The 20512-nt window shown below is 32.1% G+C and overlaps 3 protein-coding genes across 3 annotated transcripts; all 3 read left to right on the top strand.

Moving 5' to 3' along the window:
- The first annotated feature begins 7147 nt into the window (after positions 1-7147).
- Positions 7148-8174, top strand: LOC123922939. Its single transcript, XM_045975599.1, has one exon. It carries the CDS (start codon positions 7575-7577, stop codon positions 7971-7973), a length of 399 nt encoding a protein of 132 aa, XP_045831555.1. The 5' UTR covers positions 7148-7574; the 3' UTR covers positions 7974-8174.
- A 3349-nt stretch (positions 8175-11523) lies between these two features.
- LOC123902727 lies at positions 11524-13427 on the top strand. The gene is made up of 4 exons (XM_045952514.1): positions 11524-12199; positions 12382-12531; positions 12911-13223; positions 13279-13427. The coding sequence occupies exons 1-3, from the start codon at positions 11573-11575 to the stop codon at positions 13208-13210; spliced, it is 1077 nt and encodes a 358-aa protein (XP_045808470.1). The 5' UTR covers positions 11524-11572; the 3' UTR covers positions 13211-13223; positions 13279-13427.
- A 5441-nt stretch (positions 13428-18868) lies between these two features.
- LOC123902594 lies at positions 18869-20008 on the top strand. The gene has a single exon (XM_045952361.1). It carries the CDS (start codon positions 19170-19172, stop codon positions 19758-19760), a length of 591 nt encoding a protein of 196 aa, XP_045808317.1. The 5' UTR covers positions 18869-19169; the 3' UTR covers positions 19761-20008.
- The last annotated feature ends 504 nt before the right edge of the window (positions 20009-20512 follow it).

Here is a 20512-nt window from a genome sequence, read left to right as displayed (position 1 = left end):
ACAAACATAACTTAGACACACCATTTTATGATGATTTTAATTGCATCACACCTAACAGACATAATGCCCCATGTTTGGAATTCATGAAAATGGTATTATGTCTTTACAGCCGAAGTTTGTCTGTGGACCTAAGTCATAACAATGTACAATTTATATCTATATGAAAGGACAATATTTGTTAATCAAACTTAGTGGTCCTCAACAAAGAAAACCAAACTCATCTATCACAAAATTAGTGTAAACCCAACACAGTCTATTAATTCTTATGCATGGTCCTTGTAATTTGTGTGTCTTTTTTTAGCTTGAAACAGAGTACATCTGGATATAGGGTTGATTATAACATTATGTCCATTACCTGTCTTTTCTCAATTATTATCACCTATATATACCAAAATAATAATAAAATCAAACTATCAAGTGAAGGCAAATGGATAATTTTTTTATCAACCAAACAACTCTCTATGATAAACAACCCTAACCATTTATTAATGAGAGGACTTTGTTATCATCTACTTATTTATTGATTATTGATAAGTTTAAGTTAAGGGACAACTCAAGTTAAGGTGATGCCTAATTTTATTTTTTGTTTTCGCCACCAGTTTAATCTGGTTCGAGGATCAGTTTTGGCATCAAGTGGTTTCAGATCCCTCCCAAGAATGAACAAATCACAAATAGACCTGGCGAGACTATGACGATAGGAATTTTGATCCTGTAGTTGAATTAAAGTTATTACTTTTCCGCGGCTGCCCTATGTGCAACGCCGTAGGAGATCCTATCTCATTGTTCGTATAAAATTTGTGAGTTATGTGTTGAATGAAGGTGGACGGAGGCCTAAAGCAAGGGTTTATCGTGCTAGGCCATGTCACAAAAATCTTTTTTTATTTTATTCTATTATAGATTTGATGCAAATTAAATTGATAGGTGTTTTTATGTTTGTTTTTTTAATTAAAGTAACCAATTGTTTGGTGGAAATAAAATGATGAGGGAAAGAAAGTGTGAACAAAGACTAACAATGAACTTAGACTTGATAAATGAACAATGATACAATATTAAGAGGAATATAAATTTTTCTATTAAATATTGACTTACATTACATACAATAGTTAGGATTGGGTTTGCAAAAAGGATAGCATGCATGGAGAAAGTCACACATGGAGATAAATTTTATAATTTTCTTAATTTACATAATTTTATTTTACTTGCAGTACTGGTTTTCCCTTGTAGGGTCAATGACCAAAAGTTTATAAGTTATACCACAAACTATGTTGATTGGAAAATAAATATGATTCCATTTTAGGCTTTGGTCACTAGCAAAAGTGGTCCTAAAAAAAAACATACCTAATGTGTGCCATTATTATTAATTGCGAAGTTAGCTATTTCAATTATGCAGAACCTAACTATCTTTATTTAATTTTATGTAGCTTAGTATATTTCATAATCATTAGCTTATTGTTCCAAAAGCTAATCCTGAGAGTTGAGATACTCTGATGTCGACTTGGTGCTCTAATATTTGTTTACTAACTGTGTCAAAAAAATGCACTCACATTGACTACTAATACTCAATATCATCCGCTTTGATGAATCGTGACAATTGGAGATACAAGTGATTTGTAAACTAAGAAATATGTAACAAAGTCTCCGTGAATTTAGTTCAATTGGTAGCTAGGGACATCGCATTACATAGGCAGGAGTTTAGATTCGAACCCCAAACATTTTACTTATTCACCTTTAAGATAAAAATTTTAGCGACTACTTGACAAAAAAAAAAACAAATATGTAACAAATCAAAACGGTGTTTGAACTTGTAACCTAGGATCGACCATAGTACATTTATCGGTAACTATGAGTCATATTTGATATATATAAAAATTAAAAGAAAATACTACTAACAAACATCAAATAAGATAAACAAAAAATGAACCGTGTAAGAGGGTGTTCAAACTTTCAACCGAACATGCACGTTCCATGTTTCCTTTGTGTTCATATTCATAATATCATTAATATATTTCTATTTACACCAACTCTGACTTTTGACTTGCGTTTCTTTTGCAATAATCAATTAAAGGTTTTGAGCGATCATTATTCATTAACAATGACAAGCTAATTACGATCTTCCACTCGTCTCAATTATGATTAGTTCATATTTAATTGGTTTTGAAATTGAGTTAAACATTATTAGATGCAACATTGTAGATGAAAGCAACATTAAATGGAAATTAAAATTTTATATCACCAAATAAACAATTTTATATACTTCCTTTCAATGATGTTAAGATATAGTCACATTGACATCATAAAAATGTGTTTCAATCTCTACATTTTGAGGTATTGTCAGTTGTTTTAACAGTTTTATCTTTTACAAAATATACTCCCGACGGATATAAATATAAGCAAAAAAACACTTCAAATTTTGGTCACTATTATAAGAAAAAGTTAACTACTTTTAAACTAATTAATACTAATATTCCTAATATACCCTTATTTAATTCCATTTTATTTTATGTATTTATTTCACTTTTACACTTTTCAAAATGGATAATATAGTAAACTTAACTCATGTTTTTGCATTAAATCAAGAAAATTAACTACACTTAACTAAATTTATTAAACACCGCGTAAACAGTTTTTTTGCTTATATTTGTGTTCAGATGGAGTATATATATTGTTAAGTTGAATAGTGGACATGGTACATGTTATTTATAAATTACTTTTAATCTTAAATTTCAAGCAATATAAGACTTACCAAAACAATATATCCTCAATCACCTCGATTCCTACAAATGACGTGAATGTTCCTAACTCCGCTTTAGACCTTATGTGAACTCTCATGGTTTTATTATTTATAAGAGATTTATTGTTGGATTGAGGAGTGTGGTGTTATGTATAAATTATCATTGACTCCGGTTTCTAAACAATGGAAGAATTTAAGGTGCATCCGAATAAAATGAAAATCAATAACCAACGTATGTATCATAAGTGGTAGATATTTAGATCTCTTAACCATTTGATTTAGAATTCGATCTCTGACCAATACATACGGAAAAATATTTATTAGGAATGATAAACTCCTAAAATGAAACTCAGTTACCTCAAATGATTAGTCTCTATTGTTGCGCATAATTTAAAAAATATATGAAAATCAATAAAATTGAGCACAAAGCAAATTGGAGAAAGGTGCAAAATTTTGCACTTGTGTGTGGGGTTGTCTCATGACATGAATGATACGGCCATGTTGATCGATCAATTTGACAAATTGACAAGCAAGTAGAAATTGTTAAACTTCTTGCATGTTAGTGCAAACTTATTGAGAAAGACAGAACATTCACGTATTTACTAGAATCACATGAAGAAAAATTATTGATTGTGAAAGTTGAAACAAAAAGAAAAGAAAATAGTTTTTAAGTATATAAAAATTAAATAATATCATTCCATGACGTAGTTGTATTATTGCAACTTTTAACACCATGAAAAATCTGGCAAAGTGAAGTCAAATCGTCAATTTGTTACTATTACTATCTGTATAACTCTAAAGTGATATTTCTTACAAATTTTTATTTTATTTCCATACATATATATCATTCTATTCACACTATATTGGTTCCAAAAAATTAGCTGTGAAACTCACATACTAAACATAATATAACCGTAAAAGCATAAAAAATTGAAGAAAAGAATAAGAATCCGCTTTTCTCATAAAAAATTGATATTCATATCATTATGGATACAAGAAAAGAAAAGATAGAAAGACGAAAATAACTATATAAAATAATCAAGAACATTAAAGAAATTTCTCATTATAAATTCAAGTATGTTAATTTTATCGGCGCAGGTTAAGGTGGAGAGTTTAGTTAATTTTCCCATGATGGGAAAATAAATAATTCAACCATTCAAATACAGTACTTGTTTATGTAATTAATGGCTAAAAATTAAGATAGCTAAAATAACAAAAATTGATGATACACAAGCTAACTTTTCTCTTAGCGGGTTTTTATTATTTGATAAAGTTCTTTTAGCAGGTTTTTTTGCAGTTATATAATTTTTGTTAGCATGAAAATATCCTAAATAATCATATAAAATATTTTAGCAAGTTTTGATCTCAAATGTTTTTGAGTTATATTTTTTTTTTTTTGATAGACGAAATGATAAAGCTATTGAAAACTCACACACACAGAGTGGATTGATCGGGGTTCGAACCCCGGTCATGACGTCCTACACTAACAATTTTGACATTTTTGCCAGTTGAGCTAGAATTTGTGAACTTTTTGCTTTTAAGTTAATTCATGTGCACTTTTCATATTTTTAAATAAGTTTTTGTATACATAACTATATTATTATAAAAAAAAATTACCACAAAATAAAAATCTTTTCCATAAAAGTTTAGAATTTTTTAACAAAAGATGAATTAAATATCAATTTTTAAATGACAAAAACTTAAAATTTCATATTTAATTGATCCATTGTAAAACAAAAATAAATTTCTAACATAACTACGGAAAATAATTTAAAATTTTTAAAATTAAACAAGAGTTATTTTAAAAGAAGAACTAAAAATGGTAGCGAAAAATATTTGAAAATTAGAACTTGTAATTTTTAATAGAAACTAAAAATACAATTTAAAATATTTATTAAAATAAAAAAATTAATCCAAATATAAAACTTTAATTTTCATTTGTTTTAAAAAAATAATCCTTTTATTTGTTTCCGATAATAGGTTAATTTTGTTTCAAAAAAAAGATAATAGATTAATTTAGTCTCGAAACTGACTTAAAAAACAAATGAAAGTGGATAAGCAAAGTATACCTCACAAGCTACTTTTGTTATTAACCCACTTGGGGTTGGTCGAGTGGTGTTGGCTTTGGCCCTTGGAGTATGCTCCTCTCAAGGTCTCAGGTTTGATTCCCACTGGTGCCAATTTCGGTGGGCTAAGTCTATACAGAGCAAAAAACTCTGGCTTTAAATGGGGCATCCGCAAGTGGGCGGTGGGATTGGTCCCCTTGGATCTGACTTTAAATGGGGCCTCCGCAAGTGGGCGGTGAGATTGGTCCCCTTGGATTAGTCGGTCCTAAGGTCGTATACCAAGTTTTAAAAAAAAAAAAACTACTTTTGTTATTTTAGACATCCTCAAATCTAAGCCATCAATTCTTTAAACAATTATTTCAATGGTAGGATTGCATTTTTCCCATCATGGGAAAATTACCCAACCTCCCCACCATAACTGTAGCCAATTTTATCACGCTCTTATAGAAAATTCATAGCCTAATGAAAATCATGATATCAAGATCTTTAAATAAATTTTGCTAGCAACACACTCTTTAACAAACACACTTCAACACACTCTCTTTTATTAGTTAAAATTCACATGAGTCCCATAAAAAAATGTGGACCCATATAACTTTTATGTGACCCATATAAATTTTAACCAATAAAAGAGAGTGTGTTAGAGTGTGTTAGTTAAAGAATGTGTTGCTAGCGCTCCTCTTGATGCGATTACTATTTGAATTATAGGTACATGACTTATTTTCACACTTTTATATATGAATATTCATGTCTAATTCAATGTAATGCAAACGGCAACACCTTCAAAAAATTGAAAACCAAATAAATTGAAAAGTGAAAAACTTATTTAATAATGTTTAAATCTCTTATTATTTAGACCAATTTATTATTATTATTGATAACCTTGTTTTTATGCTATTATAGAATTTATAGTGCAACACATTTTGGCAAGATTCAAAAACAAATGCATGTATGTGAGATTATCAATCAGTGGGCAACCTTTTAAGAGCACACAGTTACCTTGAGTGTACACACATGAATGTTAAGAGTGTTATGCGGAATAAACAATTGCTTAATAATTTTTACTTTTTTGGGAATCATCCTAATTAAAGTACTCCCGTGGTTTATTAATTTCAAAAATATTTTTTACAAAATCTTTCCAATTTGAAATCATTAATCAACTGTCCACATGAGTTTAACTCAGTTGGTAAGGGATATCGCATTTTATATGTAGGGACCGGGGTTCGAACCTCGGACACCTCACTTATTCATCCTAAAGATGAAATTTCTAGCCATTAGACTATCTGACAAAAAAAATCCTTAATCAATTCCCTAAAGTTGTCATTTGAGTGGTGTTAATTCTCTCTTTTGTCACCGTATTAAATATCTAGATCAATTGATGCTTGCAATAATGTAATGTGAACATGAATGTGTGAAGATGAAATAAAACTCTATTTCATAAATCGGTTCTCCACCTTTAGATAGTATCATCAAAGTTGATGGTGGTTCTCTATCTAATCTTGGGAGATCAGGTTTTGATAATTCTATGAGAATAAATAATGGCGATTGGTTATTGTGTTTGTCTGGTTTGGTATCACAATTTGCTTAGTGGTGGAGTTATATGTCATTCTACATAACCTTCATATGACTTACGATGTTGGTCACGTGAATATTATTATTGAGTTAGATACTATGGAGCCTCTTAATTTAATCATGTTAGAGGTTCAACCCCTTCATCCTTATGTTCCGTTGATTAGTCTAATTTCTCAACTTTGTTGTCAAGATTGGATTGTTGCTTTCGATCGTACTCTACGTCAAGGCAATGAATGTGCTAATTGGCTAGCTAAACATGTTGTCTCCTATGAGGATGTACTCAAAGTATGGACGGTCTGCCCCTCTCAACTGCATCATAGCAGGTCATAAAATACCTAACTTGTGGAGATATTTTGAAATGGTCAAGACTATAACTTTTTATGAATCAAAAAATAGAAAACTCTTACAATCGGAAACTCATAACAGGCCGCTGTAACAGATTTGGGCCATTCGATTTATAATCGGCGGCTGAGATCATTTTTATCCTATAAAGTTGAGATTTAAATATAACCGTCCGATCACAAATTCGATGGCTAAAATTAATTACAGTATTAAACTGCATGTTAATTAATCCTATAGCGGATCTACATGCCTTGCAAACAACCTAAAAGTGACATGACTATAATATTTATTTTGCAAACAAATACAATAAAAGATTATAATATACACATACGATACTATTACTGTTAGCTGTCCCAATCAGCTTTCCCTACTTATTTTAAGTTTAGGGTTGTTTAATTTATGATGCTATAATACTATTAAGTAAGTATTAAATGCTAGAAAGGGCCAAAGCAAAGGTCCCTCCGACCACCTTTGTCACATTTTCCCACTGCCCCTGTCCCTTAGAACATGGAGGAAATTATGGCATTATTACCCCTCTCTCTCTCTCTCTCTCTCTCATCTTACACCATAATAAAAAGCCCCTCACTCAACATAAGACACTCCCCTTAGTTCTTCAACCAACAAAGACATCAAAATCCTAAGTCATGAGAAAACACAATATCATAAAAGTGAACAAATAAAACCACCTCAATCATTTGTTGTGGTATCTATTATCCATATCCAACCAAAGCAAAAATCAACCATTTTTTTACTATACTTTGCCTTTGAAAGTCATAACTCATAACCCCTTTTTGTGTTTTAAGGAGAAAGATTCCCTTCCTTCTTAAAAATCATTCCTTTAACGTAAGAGATATAAAGAAACCATGGAAATTGAATCAGCAAAGTGTGAATGTTGTGGCTTGAAAGAAGATTGCACTCAAGACTATATAACAGATGTGAAATCCAAATTTGGTGGAAAATGGTTATGTGGGTTGTGTTCAGAAGCAGTGAGAGATGAAGTAATGAGTGGAGGAAAAAAAGCATGGGACATGGATGAAGCTGTGAAAGCTCACATGTCATTTTGTAGAAAATTCAAATCTAACCCTGCTGTTAGAGTAGCAGAAGGTATGAGACAGATGCTAAGAAGAAGATCAATATCAATTGAATCATCACCATCATCATCATCATCATCATCAACATCATCTTCACCTTCATCAAAGAAGTATTCAAGATCAACAAGCACTTCTCAAGTTGGAGATTCATCTACTTTCTCTTTGTACTAATGATGAGAAACCAAGAAACAGAGGATACTCTGTTTGAGGCAGAGGATACTCTGTTTTTGGTTAGAATAAAAGTTTATTGTTTTTAGCCTCTTTTGGTCAAGCCTTTTTTCTTCTTGTTTCTTGTCATGTACATGGATGTAATTTCAGCCTCTTCAGCTTTTTCTTGTTTTTACTAACTGATTCCTAGTTTGGTATTCCTAATATTTTTGTCATCTTTTGTGTTAAAATACTATTAACTTATTAACAACTACAGAACTTGTTAGTTAATGTTTTTGGTGTGTTTGGATTAACTTTGCCATGTGTTCTGTTCAAAATGTGCTGTGTCAACCTAACAAGTAGCTGTGTAGTTGTTGGGAACTCAAAAGTATTAAACTTTTAAATACATACACTACTAGGTTAGAATTGGATTAACAACAAGTGATAAAAGTAGAATAAAACAAGATTACCTTAAATTTCAACATTTGGTTTACTTAAAACATACTACTATATAAACATGAGGCAAAACTATATATTTCACATATACTATAAAGTAGTATAAGTTAGATAAAATAAAAATTGATTAGTAGATAAGTTTTATCTCAACTGACAAAATGGCGATATTGTAAGGTTGAACACCTTTATCTGAATTCGAACTCAAAACCTCACAATTGTGTATGAGTTTATGTGGTGTTTCTCACTTTATTTAAAGAATTGATTTCATTTTATTTCCACGAATATTCTTTTCTTCTCATAACTAAAAATTATTCAAATAAAGTTGGCGATTTACAAAAAAAAAAAAAAAAACAATTGTGCATTAGTGGGATTTAATTTTATTTTTTTTGAAAACTTGGTATCCGGCCTTTAGGACCGACTAATCCAATAGTGGGATTTAATTTTCTTCAAATATCAGCAAAAATAAAAAATTCAAATAATGGAATGATAGTTTCACAACTTAATTACAGTTTTGGTCCCCTTATTTTTATTTACTCATGAAATTAATCCTTTTATTTTAAAATCGTCTTTTTTTTACTTAAAAATTGTGATTTAACATATTTTAAATAATGTGACATATACCTGATGATTTTAATGATAAAAATCATAAGATTACAAGAAAATTTGTTAAAAATTGCGGTTTCAATTTCATAAATTATTCATTTTAGAGTAGTGGTGACCAATACATACTCTTCAGTCTTCACAATACACACTTTCTACTTTGTGGAGATTCAAATAGATTCCACTAAAATAATGCTACCCTACATAAATTTTATGTGACTTATTTGAATTTCAACTAATAATTCTTAATTTAATTTATTTTTCCTTCTCCTTTTTTTTTGTGACTAGGGTCACATTTTACTTTCTTTTTTATTATTGCATCGATCTCTCTCATTATTAGAATATAATGCAGATAGATAATGTGCAATTGTGCACCACTCATAAAGTGGTGCATTGGAGGGATTCAATTAATTTTGAGCAATAAATCCTTTCACCATCTCTTATTTACTGTACTTCACCATCAATTATCTGGTGCTACCCGACAATGTTGGAGATGAGTTTGTTTTGCTTTGACTTTTGTTTCATTGAAAACAATGTGACAACAAGGTCATTTTTTTGTTTCATATACATTTCGTGGAGCTTCCATTCTCAAATCTGTTTCCTAATACTTCAATTATAGTATTAATTAAGCACATGTTTTTTACACCTTCCAGAATGCAAATCAATGTCAATTTCACTGTTGATTGTTAGAGCTTCATATTATTGGCCTAAAACTAACCCCCTAATGTTACTTCATTTTTAGTCAAACTGTAGCACAAATCTAGCTAACAAAAGGATAGGATCTTCCAAGAGCCATATGACAATAGGTCAAGGAAAATGCGGATACGACTGTCATGAATTTTCGGCCGAGTTTGGGCTGCTCTTACTTTGATAGGCCCACCTTCATATACGCGGATTATTACATTTAGTACTCGACCTAGCCCAGAGACACATGACATGAACTCAATTAGAGTTTGATACTAGGTCAAGAAGGGAGTAACTTAACCTAGTTGCGGGGAAATACCACACGAGGCAGGATTCATGCTAGGAAAAGAGAAGGCTCGTCTAGTTTCAAAAGCAATCAATCCACAAGTGGCAAGTGACTTACACTCACTTGACAATAAACCCTAAACACATGGAACAAGGCACAATGCCAACAACATTTTAATGTTCCATTCCAAAGCACTGATGTTTGTTTCTTATCCAAGCATCATAGTCAAAACTACATAATTTATTCATCAGAATTGAATCTCATCACCACAATCTCAATGTTTTTATCTGTATTGAGTCTTGAATGATATTTTCTACAGCAGATTTGACTTATATTAAACTTATAAAAGAAATGTAAATGTTCTAGTAGTAACGTAATTTTCAATAAATTTGTCACATGACTTGTAAATAAAAATACATGCAAATTTTTAGTGAATTAAAACCATAGTAATTGATTTGGGCTTAGGCCCCTTTGTACATAAAAAAACACACACAATTAATTGATTTTGGTGGGCAAATTTTAAAAATATATGAGTGAGCTAAATACTCCTAATAGATGTTGGATTTGAGGTTAAAGTGGCAACAATACCATGGCTGTTGGTAGTAATGCACAGATTTATGCCAGTATGCTTTGTATTTTTTGTTTTTAAGTTTCGCCGCGAGATAAGTAAAATCGTATCTTAAATTTTTTCTATTAGAAATCGAACTCAGATTCTTTTGAACAATTTGCTCCTTTTTAAGTTTCGCTGCGAGATAAGTAAAGTCGTATCTTAAATTTTTTCTATTAGAAATGGAACTCAGATTTTTTCGAACAATTTGCTCTTGGAGAGCTAGTTTGTATTTTATTATTTTGATGTAAGGCTATGTATGTCAAAACACTTTCCAAATTAATAGAATTAATTAAAGTTTTGGTCATATTTTCACCCATTCACAAAATTAGTCCATCTATTTTAAAATCATCCAGTTTTGATCCCTTTTTTTTTTTGTTTTTGAAAACTTGGTATCCGGCCTTAGACCGACTAATCCAAGGGGACCAATCCCACCGCCCACTTGCGGGGGCCCCATTTAAAGCCAGAGTTTTTTTGCTCTGTATGGACTTAGCCCACCGAAATTGGCACCAGTGGGAATCGAACCTGAGACCTTGAGAGGAGCATACTCCAAGGGCCCAAGCCAACACCACTCGACCAACCCCAAGTGGGTTCAGTTCATTAGGTTTTTACATTTCAAATGCACAAATTAACATGTTAACATTCTCCTTATTTAAAATATGTTAAATCATCATTTTTAAGTACAAAAATCTAGTGAATTACCTTTATGTGATTTTAAAATATGAGGACCAATTTTGTGAGTCGGTCAAAGTAGGGCGACCAAAACGGTAATTAAAACTTTAGTAAAAAAAAAAAAGGGGTTAATTAAACCTAATTAATATCCAAATAAAGTAGCAAGGTGTCATAAAACAATTCCTTAAACAGATATGACCGTTGGCTTGGATTCAAATTTCCAAGTAAGTTCTAAATATCACACACAATACAGCCACAACAATAAAATAAAAAAAACAAAAGAAACTAAAACAAAAATTTCTGAAGAATCAAGAAACCATGAGAATCCACATTCAACAATCAATGACAAAATCAAAATCTAGCAGCAATGAAGAAGAAAACAGCTGCTACTACCCTGGTTGCAAGAAAAATGCTAATTGTAACTGTGAATTTTGCATTGCAAGCATCAATGCAACCCTTGATCTCATACCCAATTCCACCTTAACCAAATTCTCTTCTTCCAAACCCAACAATCTTAATAATAATAACCACTCTCCAATCTCCATTGATTCTTCCTTTTTATCCACACCCGAAACCATTTCTCGTTGTATAACACCGCCATCCACTCCTATCATCAAATCAAGTGCTAAATCAAATCATGTTCAGAGAATTGAAAGAAAGAACAAGGGAAAAAAGAGGTCTTTTTATTCTGGTATTGGTGTCTTGAGTGTTGTGATTATGGTTTTAGGGTTTTTGTTCTTTGCAGACATTGTTTTGTCAAAGGTTGTTTCTGTGGTTTTTCAACCTTATTTTTCTCCGGATGTAGTCAAAAGGGTTGGTGAGAAATGTCATGAATTTCAAGATTTGAATGGAAAGTTGAGATTTTTGCAGAAAGAATTGGGAAATTTTGTTCATGGAAAAGTTTCAAACTGCAGCTTTACTGATAGCTCATGGGAAATCAACCAGGTAATGTTTCTTTTTTTAGTATTCATTGAAAAAAGTTTCTTGATTTGTTAAAGGGCTTTGAATTTTGTATTTTGTACTATTAATCCAAAAAGTTTCTTGTTTTGTTTAAGAACTATGAATTTGAGGGCAAAAGGTTAAATTTATATTGATTTTTGAATTGCCCTGTAAAAATTTGTATATAGGATGGTCTATTATTGAATTCAAGGTGCAAATTGTACAAATCAGCAATGGAGGAGGTTTCAATTTGGGGGTGGCCTCTACAAACAGCTGGAATGCTCACAACTGGGTTGTCTTTTCGTACACTCACTATCCTATCAGGAAGAGTTACAGAGGTAAATTAAACTCACCAAAAAATGTTTTATACTTTTTAATATGATCTATAGTTGATTGAATTTGCGGATATCGGCGCTAGACATGACACTGAACATTGATAATATAATAATTTGAGAAAATTGAATGTAATTATATGTGTCAAATACACACTAACAATGGTCGCACATTAGACACGTCTTCAATTTGAAAGTACATGATACACTACTCACTTTGTGTTATTGTTTTTCTGTTTAATAGTGGAATGTGGTCAAATTAGCTATATGTGTCGGGTTTTGTATGTGTCGCACACTCCAACATTGGTCGCACATTAGACACGTCTTCAATCTGAAAGTACATGATACGCGACTAACTTTGTGTTATTCATTTTCTGTTTAATAGTGGAATGGAGGTCAAGTTAGCTATTTGATTCGAAAGGCAAATACTTCATGGACACAACCAAAATGGGGTGCCTCAGTAGTTCAATTAGACTCTAATACTTGGGTTCTTGAATATCAAAGGAGCTCTATTGTTGATGGTAAAGGACTGTTTTCTGCAGCATTTGATTTCCTCAAATATAGGATTTCAAGGAACATTGGCAAGATGAAGAAAAATTTCTGGCAATTTGCTGTATTTTTTGAAGATAATCGTCGATATAATTGGTTCGCGACAACAAACTACGGGTCTAAAACTCCAACTTGAAATTAATTAGTAGATTTTGGAGTTAAATCATTCTAAATCAGCACAAGGTCCTCATTTCTTGTGAGTAGATTTTGGAGTTAAATCATTCTCAATCAGCACAACTCCCTCATTTCTTGTGAGGATCTCCAACTTTGTTACTGTAAAGATTTCTTTTTAACTTTGATTTTATCAGTTAATTCTTAGTCATCAATAGATTCTGAACTTCTCTTTGTCTTCACCTTTGAGTATAGTTGCCTGTCTTTATTCATTGTTATAATCTAATTAGTGCCTAGCATAGCTCTTTTGCTTAAGTCTTATTAGCTCTTAATTATGTCTTCTGAAACAAAATCTGGCTGAACCAAAAAATGTGGAGTAAATCAGTATTTTAGTACTCAAAATTGAATTAGTTGGTCAATTTACTCTCTCAAATTTAGGAAATAGTAATTTAATCTCTTAAAATGAAAATGTCAATCGATTTAGCATCTATTTGGGCGAGCGGTTGGTCACCGCCATCTCATGTTCATTTGTCAATTTAGCAGGAAAAATCAAAATCTAGAGCTTGTAGCTTCATTGTAAACGTCCGATTGATGTCCATTGTGAATTTTCACCGCCAAAACAAACACGTGCTTAGTCTTTTTTCAAATTTATAACCACTATTTTAAATCAAAGGTTCTGTGTTTATGTTGATGCATTAAAAAACTATTCAAAGGTTCTATCTTTATCTTGATGTATTAAAGAGATGTTTGATGGAGGAACTAAATTGATTGATTTAAGGGACTAATTTGCTATTTGATGAACATAAAAGACTAAATTACTCAAAAATGGCCATTTACTAAAAAATATGTGAACACTACTTCAGTCAACTTCTAATGTGTAAACTCTTTGCAAGCCCAATTTTTCTACATGCTCTTACAAGCCCAAATGATTATTGATTTTTCTACATAGTATTCTCAATCCACCCCTATATTTTCATAGACCCCCCAAAATTCGCCACTATAGCCTTCCTTAACCAATATTAACATGGATATCAACATATCAAATTTTTTGTGAGGGCATTTTGACAAATACTGAGATTATTTTCCATATTTTGACCTGGCTGATCAATCAGACAGGGCATTATTAAGTGTTGACAGATAGATCATATCATCAAAACCTATCTTCATTTGCATATGTATGATTTGATTCCCATTTAGCATGAACAAGAGCACATGTGGAAATGACATTCCACATTCTGGTACGACCAGGGCAGCTGCATTTTCTGCAAATACATTTAATAGCCTACTTGGATTGTGATCATTTACAGCTTAATCAAATATCATAGCATTAAAACATGCCATAGTCATTTTCAACCATTTGTTCACATATCATTAAAATTAAATCATCTTAAAGATTTTAAGAAAGAGCACTCAGAAATTGTCCTAAGGTAGAAAGTACATGTTTTGTTGGGGAATCACTAATAATGCACTAGCTTCAGATGCTGTTGTACTTGCCTATTATGTAGTAGGGTAAACCTAGCTAGCTAGTGTGACAGGGTTACTTGTTTTTTTCTGTAAAAAATTAAAGATCAAAGAAAACAAAGGATGAAAGAGTTATCCTTGCGTAGTTTAGGAGCATAAGTTCTAGCAACAAAATTATCTACACCTCTAGAAAGTAAAAAGAAATTGATGTATCAGTAAAAAATGTTACAGACTTTGTATGATAGTTAAGTGTACAACAGCATCTGCTGTATAAATAAATGACCAAACATGTTATTCAAACACAAATATTAAACAAATATACAACATTTATATACTTTTTGCTTTTTTTAATATTTTTTGCATATTTCGAATTGCATGCTGTGAGGAAAGAGAGAGAATGTGTCGTATTTTTGTCTACAAATTTGTGTTGATATATCACTCCTCATAAATGACTGATAAAATTATACTAGCATATGTTTGATACTCCCTCCGTTCCAAAATAAATGACCTATTTTTTACTTTGTCTACTATTCATATGATCTTCTTTGACTGTATTTTTCTACTAATTTAGCATATGAAATATTTGATTTCTCTCGATGAGTATTTTCAAAATATATATTTTTGGACGGAAGGAGTATCACGGTTTGTACGTCAGAATCACTATGTAGCTTATGTAAATTTTCCATGACTCCCCTGGTAGCTCCTGACTGCTTAATCACTGACTGCAGACCTATAGAGGAGGATAAGAGGGGGGGCAGAGATTCACCACCTACTGTACCTAATATTCTTTATTCCATTTTATGGTTACCTTTGTACATATGATGATTCCATGACAATTACTGAATGATGAGGAAATACTAGAGTGGTCCTTGCAGAGTGCAACTAATATCCAATAATTTCTATTCAGAGAGAATTTTTATGATTTCAACAACTGATAATCTTAATCAAGATGGAAGCAGCAGAAGTCATAAGAGCAATTCTAGAGAACAAACATTTTATAGACTTTCTTATTATTTATATGACTCAGGTGCTTAATTTTAATGGAACTGAATACGGAGACTGTCAAGGGTTGGAGCCGGATTTGTATTATTACGTGGCACATGTGGTAGATATTTAGATTTGTTAATCGTTTTGGTGGTCAAATTAGCTATATGTGTCGTGTTTTGTATGTGTCGCACACTCCAACATTGGTCGCACATTAGACACATCTTCAATCTGAAAGTACATGATACATGACTAACTTTGTGTTATTCTTTTTCTGTTTAATAGTGGAATGGTGGTCAAGTTAGCTATTTGATTCGAAAGGCAAATACTTCATGGACACAACCAAAATGGGGTGCCTCGGTAGTTCAATTAGACCCTAATACTTGGGTTCTTGAATATCAAAGGAGCTCTATTGTTGATGGTAAAGGATTGTTTTCTGCAGGATTTGATTTCCTCAAATATAGGATTTCAAGGAACATTGGCAAGATGAAGAAAAATTTCTGGCAATTTGCTGTATTTTTTGAAGATAATCGTCGATATAATTGGTTCGCGACAACAAACTACGGGTCTAAAACCCCAACTTGAAATTAATTAGTAGAATTTGGAGTTAAATCATTCTAAATCAGCACAAGGTCCTCATTTCTTGTGAGTAGATTTTGGAATTAAATCATTCTCAATCAGCACAACTCCCTCATTTCTTGTGAGGATCTCCAACTTTTATTACTGTAAAGATTTCTTTTTAACTTTGATTTTATCAGTTAATTCTTTGTCATCAATAGATTCTGACCTCTCTTTGAGTATATTTTTGTCTTTATTCATTGTTATAATCGAAGTAGTGCCTAGATTAGCTCTTTGGCTTAAGTCTTATTAGCTCTTAATTGATTGATTTAATTAAGGGACTAATTTGCTATTTTATAAACATAAAAGATTAAATTACTAAAAAATATGTGATGTGAACACTACTTTAGTCAACTTCTAGGAAATTTTTTCTCTACCCCTACATTTTGTGTGAACCGCCTATTTTGTCCTTGTATATAAATGAAAACTATCAATTTGTTAAAATTTTCTTTACAAGTTTTAAAAAGTTTTCCGGTACACTAATGAGAAAATGAGAGAATACAATTACAAAAATACAGAAATCAAACCAGAAATCTTTTCATATGTTTTCCGGTGTACATGATTACTTACTGAAATATTGTTTGAAATTGTTCATGTTTGGTACCAAAAAGCTTGTCCCCTACGGCGCTTCAATTTCACCAATTTCAACATCATCAACACTCACGCTAGTCTCAATTTTCCTTTCAATAGAATCAACATCAGAACAATCCGATTCAGTTCTAGCCAAATCATAACTTCTCCAGTAAATTTACAAACCGGAACTGTTGAATCAAGTGTTCCAGTAAATTGTTATGAAAAGATGAAGATAGGTCTCTGCTCGTACATGAAATTCATCTGAAAATTGGAGTTTCATGTTATGATGTGGCATTGAATAGTTGTAATAGCCGGCGGAGATACCGGTGTTGTGGTGTTTGTGAGGGAGATGTAAAAAGAGAAGGTTGTCCGATTGTAAATGAAGATGAGAACCAGAATTGGAGTGAGGTGGAGAGGGGAAAGAGTGTTTGGTGGCGAGGTAGTGGGGGGTTTTCGGAGGAGGTGAAGGTGGCGGTGATACGGCGGAGGAATCTGTGTGGTCGTGTAGAGAATGGCCAATTGAAGCGAGGGAGTTGATGTAAGAGACGTGAGCAGCGGCGAGGGCATAGCGTCAGGTACACGCACCTTTCCTGTCTTAGAGCAACCGCAGGTGCTCAGAAATTGGATGAAATGAATGAATTGGAAATGGGTCCAGTAAATGATTTCCTCCCAAGATTTGCTGCTCCCACTGCTTTGTCTTCTTGCATTCATTTACTTGTCAAAACAAATCAAATAAGATTGATTTATACGTTAATATTTATATTTATATATTATTAAAAAATATAATCAAAGCAAGATAAATGAATAGTATATTTAGGCCAAATGAACTCTTATAAAATAGGGTGGATTCTAAGGTGAGGGCTCAATTAAATCCCTCATCGGTGTACCACTTAACCTGACCATTAGATTAAACAAGCATACATGATCTAAAATGTTCCTTATCACACTGAATTCATCTTCTTCTTTTTTTTCCTCTCCCTCAACCGATCTCCCTCTCTTCACGTCTGCATTCTCCATGATCTTTCACCACCGTCGGCAAACAATTACCCATAAATTGATCTTTTATGTCATCTAAGTGGAAGTTAATTAGTGCCTCTACATAACTAACTTTTGCTACAAATAAAATAACATCCTGCTGCAATTGCTTTAAAAGGGGATTCGAGTTTATGTTTCCGAAGCATAATATCTTCCATTATTGTTGTTCTATCCATTTTTTTTTTTTTTTGGTAATAGGGAGGGCCTAAGCCCCAAAAAGAAAAGATTACATAGAAATTTGCTATCAATTCTATCCATTTTAATTCTAGGTGTATGTGGTTAATATCTTTAATTTTTTGCTATCAATTTTTATGGGTTGTGTTTATGCAAAATGTAAATTTCATTCATTCCCAAATGATCCATCATGGTTTGATATAAATTTGTTTAATTTTTTTGTTATAATTAAGAAAATAATCTTCTGAAGAGGGAGATTGGGAGGGAGGGAGAGAATGCTTGAAAATATTGTGCAATGTTTAATAGAATTGGAAGGAATTAAGGGCAGTCTGTATGAAGGATAAAATTACATCGCCCAAGAGAAAGAGGAAGAAACGGAATCCAGTGTTGTGATGAATTATTAGATCATACAAGCTAATTAAATCTAACGGTAGATTTAAGTGGTACACCGGTGAGGGATTTGATAGAACCCTCACCCTAGAAGCCACCATAAAATGGGATGGAAGAATAATTAATAATATTATTCCTAATAGAGCCATTTTATTTGAATTTTATTTATTCAAACCGATATCATGATTCATGAGAAAACTTTAAGATAAGATCTTGCTTACCACTTCATTTAAAAAAAAATAAAAATTAGTGTTTTTTTTGTATGTATGTATTTATTTATTTTTTATTTTACTATTATTTTTTGAAAAAATCAATTATAATTTCTAATAACATATGAGATTTTTTTTTACTATTATTTTTTGAAAAAAACAATCCTAATAAAAATAACTGATGAACAGTGATGATAAAGACAGATTTAATTTAATAAATCCTAAGCAAGACAAGGGCAACACAGTAACATCAACTTGAAATTATCCTCCTCTTCTCTCCTCTCCTTCTTTCTTCTCCTCTTTTCCCTTCCCACACCCATTTCACCAAATAAAAAAACTTCCATACCCCAATTTCCTCAACATCAAAAAAGGACGAAAAAAAAGATTAAAATAGAAAATTCACATCACGTTCCATTTCAATTCAAATTTCCAATCTTCCCCATTCTCATATCAAAAAAATTAGGGTTAGGTTTTTCATTTTCTTCCCCAAAAAAAGAAACGTCTTCAAACAAAAAGAAACACAACAAGAATCAATTCTTTATGATTCTTTCTTCAATCGCAAACAAAACTTTAATCTTTCTATTAATCTTCTTCGTGCTTCAATTTCAATCCTCTGCATCGTTAAACATGAAGATTCACCCTGTTCCTCGAAAACGCAACATCACAATCCAATTTGGAACCGACGGTGGAAACCCTTCATCGGAGGCACAAGCTTTGTTAGGAATCTCCGGGAAGAAATTACGGCGTCTTCCACACGTTTTCAGCCGTGTATTGGAACTTCCGTTTCGATCGGATGCTGACGTGGCGGTGGAGGAAGCGCCTGATTGTTTTCGTTTTGTTGCGGAGACGGATGGAATTGGAGAGGTGAGGACTCATACGGTTGAGATCCATCCTGGTGTGGTTAAGATCGTGGTTAGAGATGGTGAATCTTTGGAATTATCGCTTGATCAGTTAGAGCTTGATATGTGGAGGTTTCGTTTGCCTGATTCCACGTTACCGGAGCTTGCTAGCGCGGTGTTTGTTGACGGGGAATTGATTGTTACCGTTCCGAAAGGTCATGATCTGCAGAATGTTGAAGGTGGTGATAATGGTAGAGGTATGGGTGGTGGTAGACTTGTTCTTGTACAGTGATTGTGATGAATATGATGAATGGTGATGATGGTTATGATTATGAATGATGTTTATGATGATGATGATGATGGAAATTCTTTTGTTAACACCTTTATAAAAATGTGACCTTTAGTATATGTGGGTTAGATTTAAGGTTGTTGTTGGATGTAGCTAATTTCTTTTGGTATGTGAATGTGATCGTTGCTTCAACATAAATGATCTTTCTTAAATAATGGGTCTTTATATTTATGGCAATGTCAATTTTCACATTTAGTTCTGTCTTATTTCTAATTGCAGGTTTTCATTTTATTTTATTTTTCATTCAATGTGTTGTGTGCTTTTGGTTTATGATTATATCAATTAGTATATATATCTGCTTTATAGGAATTGGATTAGAATTTAGTAGAAAGCTTTATAGGATTTGGATGTCTTTTTAGCTGTTTTCTTAATCATGGCATGATGCTTTTGAATTTTGATGATACTTTATTTGTTTAAACCAAAGTGATGATGACTTAACTTTATAGGGTAAACTGAAATGTATATTGTACATGGGGAAGGTATAAAGGTTTTGTGATATGCTTCAATATGATAATGTACATTATACATGGGCATAATTTATTTAGCATGTCATGTGTGTATGAAAAGGTTTCTGATGATGGTCCTTCCCTACTCATGAATAATTGAGGACTTGTACTTTCATGGGAAAAATGAATGTTTTTATCTGTAAAGGCATGGATCAGTTCTACTGCTTTTTCAATCTTCATTAAGCTTAG

The sequence above is a fragment of the Trifolium pratense genome, linkage group LG1 (assembly GCF_020283565.1).
Source record: "Trifolium pratense cultivar HEN17-A07 linkage group LG1, ARS_RC_1.1, whole genome shotgun sequence".
NCBI lineage: Eukaryota > Viridiplantae > Streptophyta > Magnoliopsida > Fabales > Fabaceae > Trifolium > Trifolium pratense.
The sequence above is the reverse complement of the archived record's forward strand: the minus strand, read 5'-3'. Positions and strand labels throughout refer to the sequence as shown.

Excerpts from the sequence above, each read along its gene's own strand:
- LOC123922939 (XM_045975599.1), top strand. The coding sequence starts at position 7,575 with ATGGAAATTGAATCAGCAAAGTGTGAATGTTGTGGCTTGAAAGAAGAT.
- LOC123902727 (XM_045952514.1), top strand. The coding sequence starts at position 11,573 with ATGAGAATCCACATTCAACAATCAATGACAAAATCAAAATCTAGCAGC. Across the intron at positions 12,200-12,381 it reads GCTCATGGGAAATCAACCAG|GATGGTCTATTATTGAATTC; the intron begins GTAATGTTTCTT and ends ATTTGTATATAG. Across the intron at positions 12,532-12,910 it reads TATCAGGAAGAGTTACAGAG|TGGAATGGAGGTCAAGTTAG; the intron begins GTAAATTAAACT and ends TCTGTTTAATAG.
- LOC123902594 (XM_045952361.1), top strand. The coding sequence starts at position 19,170 with ATGATTCTTTCTTCAATCGCAAACAAAACTTTAATCTTTCTATTAATC.